The 13,729-nt window shown below is 39.9% G+C and overlaps 1 protein-coding gene across 1 annotated transcript in view; it reads right to left on the minus strand.

Moving 5' to 3' along the window:
- Positions 1 to 13,729, minus strand: part of ADCY2 (adenylate cyclase 2) — a 1,612,539-nt gene that overhangs the window by 16,754 nt on the left and 1,582,056 nt on the right. The window contains exon 28 of the mRNA XM_053715803.1: positions 8,241 to 8,365. Coding sequence (XP_053571778.1) covers positions 8,241 to 8,365 — 125 coding nt within the window. The remainder of the gene's footprint in view (positions 1 to 8,240; positions 8,366 to 13,729) is intronic.

Genomic DNA, 13,729 nt, shown 5'->3' on the forward strand with positions numbered 1-13,729 from the left:
CTTACGGCTAAGAATTCAGGATTCGCCATTCAGGCACGCAGGGCGCTGTGGCTAAAATCCTGGTCGGCTGATGTAACTTCTAAGTCCAAATTACTTAATATACCTTTCAAGGGGCAAACTTTATTTGGGCCCGGTTTGAAAGAAATTATTGCTGACATTACAGGAGGTAAGGGCCACGCTCTACCTCAAGACAAAGCCAAAGCTAAGGCTAGACAGTCTAATTTTCGTCCCTTTCGGAATTTCAAAGCAGGAGCAGCGCCACCCTCCTCTGCTCCAAAACAGGGAGGAACTGTTGCTCGTTACAGACAAGGCTGGAAGCCTAACCAGTCCTGGAACAAGGGCAAGCAGGCCAGTAAACCTGCTGCTGCCTCAAAGACAGCATGAACCGAGGGCCCCCGATCCGGGACCGGATCTAGTGGGGGGCAGACTCTCTCTCTTCGCCCAGGCTTGGGCAAGAGATGTCCAGGATCCCTGGGCGCTAGAGATCATATCTCAGGGATACCTTCTAGACTTCAAATTATCTCCTCCAAGAGGGAGATTTCATCTGTCAAGGTTGTCAACAAACCAAATAAAGAAAGACGCGTTTCTACGCTGTGTACAAGATCTATTATTAATGGGAGTGATCCATCCGGTTCCGCGGTCGGAACAGGGACAAGGGTTTTACTCAAACCTGTTTGTGGTTCCCAAAAAAGAGGGAACTTTCAGGCCAATCTTGGATTTAAAGATCCTAAACAAATTCCTAAGAGTTCCATCGTTCAAAATGGAAACTATTCGGACAATCTTACCCATGATCCAAAAGGGTCAGTACATGACCACAGTGGATTTAAAGGATGCTTACCTTCACATACCGATTCACAAAGATCATTACCGGTATCTAAGGTTTGCCTTCTTAGACAGGCATTACCAGTTTGTAGCCCTTCCATTCGGATTGGCTACGGCTCCAAGAATCTTCACAAAGGTTCTGGGTGCCCTTCTAGCGGTTCTGAGACCGCGAGGAATTTCGGTAGCTCCGTACCTAGACGACATTCTGATACAAGCTTCAAGCTTTCAAGCTGCCAAGTCTCATACAGAGTTAGTTCTGGCATTTCTAAGGTCGCATGGATGGAAAGTGAACGAAAAGAAGAGTTCTCTCTTGCCTCTCACAAGAGTTCCATTCTTGGGGACTCTTATAGATTCTGTAGAAATGAAGATTTATCTGACAGAGGACAGATTAACAAAGCTTCTAAATGCATGCCGTGTCCTTCATTCCATTCAACTCCCGTCAGTAGCTCAATGCATGGAGGTGATCGGCTTAATGGTAGCAGCAATGGACATAGTACCCTTTGCACGTCTACATCTCAGACCGCTGCAATTGTGCATGCTGAGTCAGTGGAATGGGGATTACTCAGATTTGTCCCCCACTCTGAATCTGGATCAAGAGACCAGAAACTCTCTTCTATGGTGGCTTTCTCGGCCACATCTGTCCAGGGGGATGCCGTTCAGCAGGCCGGACTGGACAATTGTAACAACAGACGCCAGCCTTCTAGGTTGGGGCGCTGTCTGGAATTCTCTGAAGGCTCAGGGACAATGGAGTCAGGAGGAAAGTCTCCTGCCAATAAACATTCTGGAATTGAGAGCAGTTCTCAATGCCCTTCTAGCTTGGCCCCAGTTAAAGACTCGGGGGTTCATCAGGTTTCAGTCGGACAACATCACGACTGTAGCTTACATCAACCATCAGGGAGGGACAAGAAGCTCCCTAGCAATGATAGAAGTATCAAAGATAATTCGCTGGGCAGAGTCTCACTCTTGCCACCTGTCAGCAATCCACATCCCGGGAGTGGAGAACTGGGAGGCGGATTTCCTGAGTCGCCAGACTCTTCATCCGGGGGAGTGGGAACTTCATCCGGAGGTCTTTGCCCAAATACTTCGACGTTGGGGCAAACCAGAGATAGATCTCATGGCGTCTCGCCAGAACGCCAAACTTCCTCGCTACGGATCCAGATCCAGGGATCCGGGAGCGGTTCTGATAGATGCTTTGACAGCACCTTGGAACTTCAGGATGGCTTATGTGTTTCCACCCTTCCCGCTGCTTCCTCGATTGATTGCCAAGATCAAACAGGAGAGAGCATCAGTGATTCTAATAGCGCCTGCATGGCCGCGCAGGACTTGGTATGCAGATCTAGTGGACATGTCATCCTGTCCGCCTTGGTCTCTACCTCTAAGACAGGACCTTCTGATTCAGGGTCCATTCAAACATCAAAGTCTAACTTCTCTGAAGCTGACTGCTTGGAAATTGAACGCTTGATTTTATCAAAACGTGGTTTTTCTGAGTCGGTTATTGATACCCTGATACAGGCTAGGAAGCCTGTTACCAGAAAGATTTACCATAAAATATGGCGTAAATACCTATACTGGTGTGAATCCAAAGATTACTCCTGGAGTAAGGTTAGGATTCCTAGGATATTGTCTTTTCTACAAGAAGGTTTAGAAAAGGGTTTATCGGCTAGCTCATTAAAGGGACAGATCTCAGCTCTGTCCATCTTGTTACACAGGCGTCTGTCAGAAAATTCAGACATCCAGGCCTTTTGTCAGGCTTTAGCTAGGATCAAGCCTGTGTTTAAAACTGTTGCTCCGCCATGGAGTTTAAACTTAGTTCTTAACGTTTTACAGGGTGTTCCGTTTGAACCCCTTCATTCCATTGATATAAAATTGTTATCTTGGAAAGTTCTATTTTTAATGGCTATTTCCTCGGCTCGAAGAGTCTCTGAGTTATCAGCCCTACATTGTGATTCTCCTTATCTGATCTTTCACTCAGACAAGGTAGTTCTGCGTACTAAACCTGGGTTCTTACCTAAGGTTGTCTCTAACAGGAATATCAATCAAGAGATTGTTGTTCCATCCTTGTGTCCAAATCCTTCTTCAAAGAAGGAACGTCTTCTACACAATCTGGATGTAGTTCGTGCCCTCAAGTTCTACTTGCAGGCAACTAAAGATTTTCGCCAAACTTCTTCCCTGTTTGTCGTTTATTCTGGACAGAGGAGAGGTCAAAAAGCTTCTGCTACCTCTCTCTCTTTTTGGCTTCGTAGCATAATACGTTTAGCCTATGAGACTGCTGGACAGCAGCCTCCTGAAAGAATTACAGCTCATTCCACTAGAGCTGTAGCTTCCACTTGGGCCTTTAAGAATGAGGCCTCTGTTGAACAGATTTGCAAGGCTGCAACTTGGTCTTCGCTTCATACTTTTTCCAAATTTTACAAATTTGACACTTTTGCTTCTTCGGAGGCTATTTTTGGGAGAAAGGTTCTTCAGGCAGTGGTTCCTTCTGTATAATGAGCCTGCCTATCCCTCCCGTCATCCGTGTACTTTTGCTTTGGTATTGGTATCCCAGAAGTAATGATGACCCGTGGACTGATCACACATAACAGAAGAAAACATAATTTATGCTTACCTGATAAATTCCTTTCTTCTGTTGTGTGATCAGTCCACGGCCCGCCCTGTTTTTTTAAGGCAGGTAAATATTTTTTAAATTATAATTCAGTCACCACTTCACCCTTGGCTTCTCCTTTCTCGTTGGTCTTTGGTCGAATGACTGGAGGTGACGTAGAGGGGAGGAGCTATATAGCAACTCTGTTGGGTGAATCCTCTTGCACTTCCTGTAGGGGAGCAGATAATATCCCAGAAGTAATGATGACCCGTGGACTGATCACACAACAGAAGAAAGGAATTTATCAGGTAAGCATAAATTATGTTATATATATATATATATATATCAATTTGCTGCCCATCGCTGCATGACTTACTCCTTTCGCTGCGCTAGGTTCTCTGACGGCATGAGAGCCTATTGAAGCACGCTCTCATGAGCGCAAAGCTTCCATGCAATGTGAACGCAAGCTCGCGTTCACATTGCAAGCCACTTCTAATACCAGCGCACAATTATGTGCGCTGATATTACGAGTGGAGCACAAATATCGCGCTCGCCAAAGCTCAATTTTGCTCTCCACTTGTAATGTGGCCCTTAACAGACTACAGTATAAGTGTAAATATAGCTTGTACATGCACTGGGACTCACTTTTTTACTATATTCACTTTATTGCGGTGGTCTGGAACGGAACCCGCAATATCTTTAGGTACTCCTGTATATACATACATACACATATTTAGACGTATAAAAATTTATCTCTATCTTAAAGCCCATTGCAGCTTTAAGAGCCCTTTTTTATGCAATATTATTTATGTTGCTTTGCAAATGTGCGCTGGTATTACAAGTTAGGTGCAATGCGAACACAACCTCATGTTCACATTGCATGGAAGCTTTGCACTTCCAATGGCTCTAATGGGAGCCTCGTCCTGATGCTGTCATACATGCCATAAAAGCCAAGAGCAGCGAAGGGGGTAAGTCACGCAGCGATTTGCAGCAAATTTAAATAATAATGTATATGCTTATATACATATATATTTATGTGTTAATATGTGTACCATAGACCGCAATGTAAAGGCACTTTTCAATGCCATTTTTTTTTTCTAAAACCCCACAACCGCTCCATTTAATTCCTAAAAACTGCTTAGGGCAATTAATATTTTTTTATTTTTAACCCCTTAAGGACAAGGCCATTTTTCAATTTCTTTCCCTTAAAGACCAGGGCTTTTTTACATTTCTGCAGTGTTTGTGTTTAGCTGTAATTTTCCGCTTACTCATTTACTGTACCCACACATATTATATACTGTTTTTCTCACCATTAAACTGACTTTCTAAATATAACATTATTTTCATCATATCTTATAATTTACTAAAAATAAATTATAAAATATGAGGAAAAATGAAAAAAACGCACACTTTTTCTAACGTTGACCCCCAAAATCTGTTACACATCTACAACCACCAAAAAACACCCATGCTAAATAGTTTCTAAATTTTGTCCTGAGTTTAGAAATACCCAATGTTTACATGTTCTGTGTTTTTTTGCAAGTTATAGGGCCATAAATACAAGTAGCACTTTGCTATTTCCAAACCACTTTTTTTCAAAATTAGCGCTAGTTACATTGGGACACTGATATCTGTCAGGAATCCCTGAATAGCCATTGACATGTATATATTTTTTTTCAGAAGACATCCCAAAATATTGATCAAGGCCCATTTTGGTATATTTCATGCCACCATTTCACCGCCAAATGCGATCAAATAAAAAAAATCGTTCACTTTTTCACAAATTTTTTCACAAACTTTAGGTTTCTCACTGAAATTATTTACAAACAACTTGTGCAATTATGGCATAAATGGTTGTATAAGCTTCTCTGGGATCCTCTTTGTTCAGAAATAGCAGACATATATGGCTTTGGTGTTGCTTTTTGGCAATTAGAAGGCCGCTAAATGCCACTGAGCATCACACGTGTATTATACCCAGCAGTAAAGGGGTTAATTAGGGAGCATGTAGGGAGCTTCTAGGGTTAATTTTAGCTTTAGTGTAGTATAGTAGACAACCCCAAGTATTGATCTAGGCCCATCTTGGTATATTTCATGCCACCATTTCACCGCCAAATGCGATCAAATAAAAAAAAATGTAAAATTTAGGTTTCTCACTGAAATTATTTACAAACAACTTGTGCAATTATGGCATAAATGGTTGTAAATGCTTCTCTGGGATCCCCTTTGTTCAGAAATAGCAGACATATATGGCTTTGGCATTGCTTTTTGGTAATTAGAAGGCCGCTAAATGCTGCTGCGCATCACACGTGTATTATGCCCAGCAGTGCAGGGGTTAATTAGATAGCTTGTAGGGAGCTTGCAGGGTTAATTTTAGCTTTAGTGTAGAGATCAGCCTCCCACCTGACACATCCCACCCCCTAATACCTCCCAAACATCTCTCTTCCCTCCCCCACCCCACAATTGTCCCCGCCATCTTAAGTACTGGCAGAAAGTCTGCCAGTACTAAAATAAAAGGCTTTTTTTATTATTATTATTATTTTTTTTTTTTTAAATATCTGTCTAGCTGTGATGGACCCCCCCTTAGCCCCCAACCTCTCTGATCCCCCCCCCAAACAGCTCTGTAACCCTTGCCCACTACCTATTTGCTGCCATCTTGGGTACTGGCAGCTGTCTTGCCTCCCAAAAATGTTTTTTTAATTTTTTTTTATGTAACTAAATTTTTTCTGTAGTGTAGCTGCCCCCCATCAATACCCTCCTCCCTCTCCAACTCCCAGATTCTTTTTATGGTTATTTCCCCCCCTCCCTCTCCCTGTGTCCCATTCACTCTTTCATTGGTGGCAGTGGTTGTTGTGCAATCGCGCTCACACATGCGCGCGCTCCCAGCAGGCCCCCCGCACGCTCCCGGCACCCGGCGTGCACATTCCACATTCAGGAACCGGATGCCGGGTAGCGATGGGCCGCCCACCCGCCTCCCTGCAGCTGCTCCCACCCACCAATGATCGGGCCCATCGCTACCGGTGGAGAGAGGGCCACAGAGTGGCTCTCTCTGCATCGGTTTTGGAAAAAAGGTATTGCAGTGATGCCTCAATATCGAGGCATCACAGCAATACCTTGAAAGCGGCTGGAAGCGATCAGGATCGCTTCCAGCCGCTTTAAACCCTGATGTCGTACAGGGTACGTCGCTGGTCTTTAAAGACCAGGTTGTGTGCGACGTACCCTGTACGACATGCGTCGTTAAAGGGTTAAAAGGCACAGTAGACTAAATGTTTGGGGCAATTGGAGCACTTTTTGAAAAATTAACCTGAGATCTTATCTCTGATTAATTTTCTGAGTGCTAATTGCTACCACAAGCTTGGGGTATCAATAACCATCCACTTGGCTGGTTATTTATCGTGGGCCTGTAAACGGGCGAATATGCCTTTTTTCAGGTCGAGATAAGTTAGAGCTCCACTTGTAATCCAGCCCATAATATTTGAATGTTGAGTATGCATGGGTGCAATTTAATTAAAATATCAGCAATTTTGCAATATACTTCTATTAGCAAAAATGCTTCCAGTAAAAGTTACTACTGTTTTTCCATGGTATATGCATATTTGCTGCGAGTACCCATGCATCGGTATTCAAACTCCATACTTGCTCAGAGAGCTATTGGTGGTGTCTATTGCGTCTGTGAAGACAATTCGTGCTAACTCTCTGAGAAGTTCTGGTGTTGAATACTGGTGCACAGGGCTCCACAGTATATGTGTAATAATTGTTATTGGAAACATTACTGCTAATGGAAGTATCTTGCAAAAATGCTTCAATTTAAAATTGAAGTGCACACATGCACATTTCAATTTTGACCTTTCTGTTCCTTTAACTGATAACAAAGATCAGATTATTCAGGACATTTTCTACATTTCTTTACAAGCAAATGGGCCCACCATTTGCTGTTTAAAACCCAATACATTTGTCCAGCGATGAGTGTGTACAAAGCAAAGGAGGAAGTTAGGGTAGTGATTAATTAAAGGGGCGTGAAACCCCAAAATTTTCATTCATGATTCAGATATATGATTCATTTTTAAAACGCTTTCCATTTTACTTATATTAACAATTCTGCTTCATTGTCTTGGTATTTTTTATTGAAGGAGCAGCAATACACTACTATTAGCTAGCTGAACACATTCTTAAAGGGACATGAAACTAAATTTTTTTCTTTCATGATTTAGATAGAGCATGCAATTTTAAACAGCTTTCTAATTTACTTCTATTATCTAATTTGCCTTATTCTCTTGATATTCTTTGCTGAAAGGCATATCTAGATAGGCTCAGTAGCTTCTGATTGGTGGCTGCACATAGATGCCTCGTGTGATTGGCTCACCCATGTGCATTGCTATTTCTTCAACAAAGGATATCTTAAAAAATGAAGCAAATTAGATTATAGAAGTAAATTTGAATGTTGTTTAAAATTATATTCTCTACATGAATCATGAAAGAAAAATTTGGGATTTTGTGTCCCTTTAAGCCAATAACAAGATGTATATATGTGCAGTCACCAATCTAGCTCCCAGCTTCTAAGTCTACTTAGGTATGCTTTTCCGTTTTCAACAAAGGAAACCAAGAGAAAGAAACAACGAAGATAATAGAAGAAAATTAAAAAGTTGTTTAAAATTGTATGATATAAAAAAAATAGTATTTTAGGTCCCCTTTAAAATATATTGCGATCCTAAGTATATAAAGAATCTTTATTTATATAAGACATTAAGGGTCACTTCTGTAAACAAAGATGATTACATAATTAATTATATTTAATGATATGGAAATAAATATAATATACCTTAATGAAATATTAACATACCTGAATTTTACCCAGGACTCCTGTGCTATCCATTCTGCTAGCAACGTTCACAGTGTTACCCCAAATGTCATATTGCGGTTTTTGAGCTCCAATAACACCAGCTATAACTGGGCCGTGGTTAATACCTGTAATGTAAAGCAATTAAAATGTATAGACATTTTAAAGATAAATAAGGTTTAAATATAAAACTTTATTGCCTGGTCTATTATGAATAGTACACGTGTAGTACAGTATTATAAATAGAAAAAAAAGTAAATTGACTAAAGAACAGCTTATTGAAGCAGTCCAAAGTGTTTATTATAACATATCAAATAAATTGCTTCTCAATTACATTTTTTTTTTATTCAATCTTTATTGTTTTGTTAATAAACAAACTGAACAATGCTTTGCAATTCCTTTTCAAATGAAAACACACAGCTACTAAATATGCAATACATAATTAATACTTTATTCATTTGCCTTATTGCTAGCTAGATTCCCAGATATTGATGATAAAGGGCATATTACTCGTACATGAAAGGATAAATATTTCTCTCACTTTTCTGAGTTTTCAAGATAGCTCACATTCAAAATATTAAAATTTGTCATCTGAGCTGATGATCAATGATAACCCTGATGGTATTATTACTGGTTAACAAGCAATTACAATCCAAGTGTTAAAAAATACCGTCATACCCTACTACAGCTACTTCCTATGGGAGAAATGACACATATTGTTTGCCTGTTTTATGACCCTGGCTCTACACTTTTTATGTAACCCCCAACCTGCCCCTCCACTTTGACAAGACCTAGTTCTCTCCTCGCCTCTCAATACTTCCTCGCACTTTCGTCTGAAAGAGTTTTCTAGAACTGTGCCTATCATATGGAACTCAGACGTTCCACTATTCGCATTCCTTAAAAACTTCTGTTCAGGGATGTGTACTTTAAGATGTCTCTTACTTATGCATCCCTCTCCATTAACTTCCCCTTGTACTTCCTTTAGAATGTAAGCTCGTGTCCACCTGTTCTGTCAAGATGGTTTACAGCTTACAATGATTCAAGGGCATTGCCCTTAACACATTTATGTACTCCATAACTGTAAACTTAATGTTACAGCACTTCGTAATATGGTGGCACTTAATAAATAATTAATAATAATAATAACTTGGCTCTGAAAATTGTGGATTTTCTAATTCTCAGAACTTGAAATGTTTCCTGATGAATTCTCAAGGCTAATAATGCTGCATATCTTCCCCTAATCGGCTTTAGCTGTTAACATCTGCAAAACCATGCATTTTTTACTGCAGACTAAAGTCCACATTGGCTCCTCCAAATCAGGCAAACGATAGATGGAGTTGGCTACTGAAAATCAATTGCAGTGATTATATGTTGATTTTTTTTTAAAAACGTTTAGACGTCATTTTAAAGTAACACAACAGAAATGTCTTGTGTTTATTGTCCCTTTAATTGGGACCTTCTGAAATGCAGCTGGTATCTTATACTTAAAACTGCAACAAAAATGTTTGAATGTAGAGAATGATTACAGAGAACTATGGGGTTGGTTTCTGTCTTTCTGATTATTGGCTGTTTTTTTGGCTCCTGATCACTGTTTTTCATGTTCCAAGGAATAACATAATTTCTGCATTGGGAAAAGTTGTAATCAGATAACAGGAAAATCCCCCATAAAATGCATGGACAGGATTGGCTTAGGCAATCACAATTTTCTTGACTACAGGATTTGCTCTATATTTTGGTAACACAATTGACTTATTGAATTCAACACACAAAAAGTGTTGATAACACACAAAACAAACCTTATCAAAAAATGTTTTGCCAGTATTTAAAGATGATTTGGAATAATTTGATTATATTGGGTATGTGCAAAACACTCAAACTCTTTATCTAATAACCCTGCCTTTATTACTCAATTTAATTCCAACCATAGGACTATTGGGAAACTAAAAGGCAGGCATTGGTCAGTTCTGATGAGAGTCCCTTTACTTAACAAGATTTTGGAGAAGCAACCAAAATTAATTTTTAGGAAAGCTCCCAATTTCAAACAAAAATTAGCCTCTAACTAGTTATCTCCAAGTGAGGTATTAGAAAGTCTGATATAAATAAGAGGTTCAATATAAAGAGAAAATATAGTTTCAAATGCCATCATCCTATTATATCACGCATGTAGCATTGAACCAGTGATATTATTATTTGTAAATGTTTTAGTCTGTTCCGAAAACGGATACTTTGTAGAGTAAATTGTTGCACTGTATAGATAATATTGTTTGTTTTTTGTTTGATTGTTCAGTTGATATATTTGATAGCAAGAAGCATATGATGTTCATTCACATTCAACTATGATTGGCTGAACACTCATATAATTATCTTTCAAAGTGATAGTCACATATGCCTAAAGAAATGGCTGGAGGGTCAAGAAACATGTAGCATATACTGCACATTGTTGTGCTTTTGATTTTATTATGTTTTTATTAAACTATGTACAGTATGTGATTCTATCTATCAATTTGTAAGTCTCTGTTTTGGATAGCAGTAAAATAGCTGCAGCACAGTTCACAGCTGGACTTCTGTCAAAGAGGTTGAAAGAGGTTGCACTGCTGTATGGATAACTGTTGGATTCTTGGCCTGGAGGGAGAACAAGGTCCCAGCATCCTGAGACGATTGACCAGTGAGCTTAGGTGCTGTAATACCTCAGTCTGTTCCTAACAGCACAACTGAGTGCTGCAACCTTTCTGAGTACCCGGAGAGCTGGGGAGGTTTGAATTGCATCAAATCATTTTGATAAATGTATATGCACAAGTAGGCGCCTTTTCTTTTTTATATATTATATTTGATCTGACTTTGTGGAAGTGGAATTCCAAAAAGAGCAGCTTGGAAAATTGCCTTTTATTGATATACAGACATTTTATTGGGATATACTGTATATGTACCATTGGACACATTTAACTGGTGATGTAGTGATTTGCAGCTGCTATTTGGGTACTTGGATGCACACACATATTTATTTTTGTTTCATATATTATATATGTTTTACTTTGGCACCCCTAGATCTGGAAGTAAATATTTCTAGCCATTTACACCAATAACGTTATTTCTGTATTGGGAAAAGTTGTAATCAGATCTGAGCAGATAACAGGACAAATACCCAGCAAATGCATGTACAGGATTAATGACAGAATTTACTCTATATTTTGGTAACAAATTCAACACACAAAAACCTTTCAACACTTTTGCCATCGTTCAAATATGATTTTAAATAGTTCTATTATGTTGAGCATGTAGAATACACTCTGAAATGGTCACAAACACCATTTTATATATATATATATATATATATATATATATATATATATATATATATATATATATATATATATATATATATATATAGAGAGAGAGAGAGAGAGAGAGAGAGAGAGAGAGAGAGAGAGAGAATAGATTAATTAAACATATATTAAGCAGAGCCTCATTCTATGCAGTCTTGATTTGAGCAGATGCATGGTGGTTCCTGAAGGCGGAGTCACGCAGGAAGTGCAGAGCAGGAGTGCGAAAAAGGGATAGCACTGTTTGCTGCCTGCCACAAGCTGATCTTGGATCCTTGGCGAAAGCTACATTTGCTGCTTTGCCTGGAGACTGGCTCAAATAGATCAGAGTCTAAAGCAGTCCCACCACAAGATTGCCGACACCAGGCCATATCGCAAGGCCGTATCCTCCAAAGCCTGAACAGAACAGGGTAGGAGGACTGGAACAGGCGTAGGTGAGACAGCACCTCCAAAACAAGCACAGCATACACCGTAACAGAGAGGAGCCGGATTCCTAAGCAGCTACTCAGAGTATGCCTCCATGATCTCTGGTTGAGACGAGAGGTGAGGAAGCTAGGGGCACCTGGTGCTTCACCTTACTCGACTCCCAGAGTAGAAGATACCGGGCTGGCCGGCAAGGACCCAGACACAGACAGCAATAGGAACTCTGTATGGTGGAAAGCTGGAACACTCTACTCTACGCCTGCAATATTAAAAAAGCAAAGAGACACGCAACAAGAAAGACACTGTCATTTCAGACCAGGAAGTCGTCTGTTAAACAAGATAAGTGGAATTTTACGTAGCTTCCTGGCAATATATAAAAGTGAAGATTGTTATAAGGTTCATAACTGCAAAGGGTCAAATAAAGAAACCTGTCCTAGCTGGTCAAACATATATGTTAATATTAGACCTGGACTGAGATTTTTGACCAGTTATAAGACACTAAAGTAAGGTTCTCTTCTCTCCCATTTCTGGTATAAGGACACAGCATTATTTTAGAGGAATTGGATGGACTGATGGATTATCTTATGGCATCTAAGTGCATGGGTATAGGGGAAAGATCTTTTAATACTTGAAGCTAGAATATCCATACAAGAGACACTAACACCGTCTTTTTTACAGTGAAAGGAAGGAAATCAGCTGCAGTTTTAGCAGTGGACAGTGACTTGGCATTAGTATAAAGACTCCGCTAAATGTATTATATCAATGGGAAAGGAGTTATGTGATGTATAAGGGTGAAGATTTTGCTCGATATTCTGATATTAGGAGTTTGAGAATTTTTACAGCATGCAGGGACAGGCCCTGGAATAATATATGTTGAGCTCTCCTTTTTTTCTTTTTTCTAAAAAAAGTTCTAGTGTATAGATTTACTGGGGGGGAAAAAGAAAGAAAAGGCTGTATATGATATAATATGTAGAAAAAAAAAGTACTTGCTAGTGCTGGGATAAGCGAGAACCTGATAAATTCTTTCTTTTTCCAAGAACAAAAAAAAAAATTAAGTTCTCTATAAGTTTCCTAGTTAAAAAGATACAGAGGTACAGCATTTTGTCCTGTGTATTAAAGACCTACTTGTTAGTGGTATTTCAGTAGGGTGAAATTATTTCATATACTACTGATATCACTGCAACTGAAAAATTGGTTTGAGAGAGAAGGGCCTCTATTTATCAAGCTGTCAACCGCAAATACGCTGGAGTTCCGCAGCGTATTTGTGGCGAGCCTGATTCGCCGTAGTTATCAAACCCTACAGACCGGCAAAAGTAGAATTTAGTGACGTAACATACGATCTGGCGGACTCAGTCCGACACAGATCGATGCTTATGCCGCTACAGATGTTCAGAATGCAAGTTTGGCACAATCTGACTACTTTTGGTAGTTATCAAAAAACTAGAAGGTACGCTCGCCACTATTCCGGCCCAGCGTACCTGGTTTTCAATCCGCCGCCCTGGAGGCGGCTGATGCCATAGGAATCAATAGGAGTCGGAAAGCAGCGAAAGCTTATGTTCTCTGCTGTCCGATATCCCATTGATTCCTATGGTAAATGTCTACACCTAACACCCTAACATGTACCCCGAGTCTAAACAACCCTAATACTCCCCCCCCCACACCGCCGCCACCTACATTATACTTATTAACCCCTAAACCACCGCTCCCGGAGCCCGCCGCAACTAAATAAATTGTTTAACCCCTAAACCA

The sequence above is a fragment of the Bombina bombina genome, chromosome 5 (assembly GCF_027579735.1).
Source record: "Bombina bombina isolate aBomBom1 chromosome 5, aBomBom1.pri, whole genome shotgun sequence".
Taxonomy (NCBI): Eukaryota; Metazoa; Chordata; class Amphibia; order Anura; family Bombinatoridae; genus Bombina; species Bombina bombina.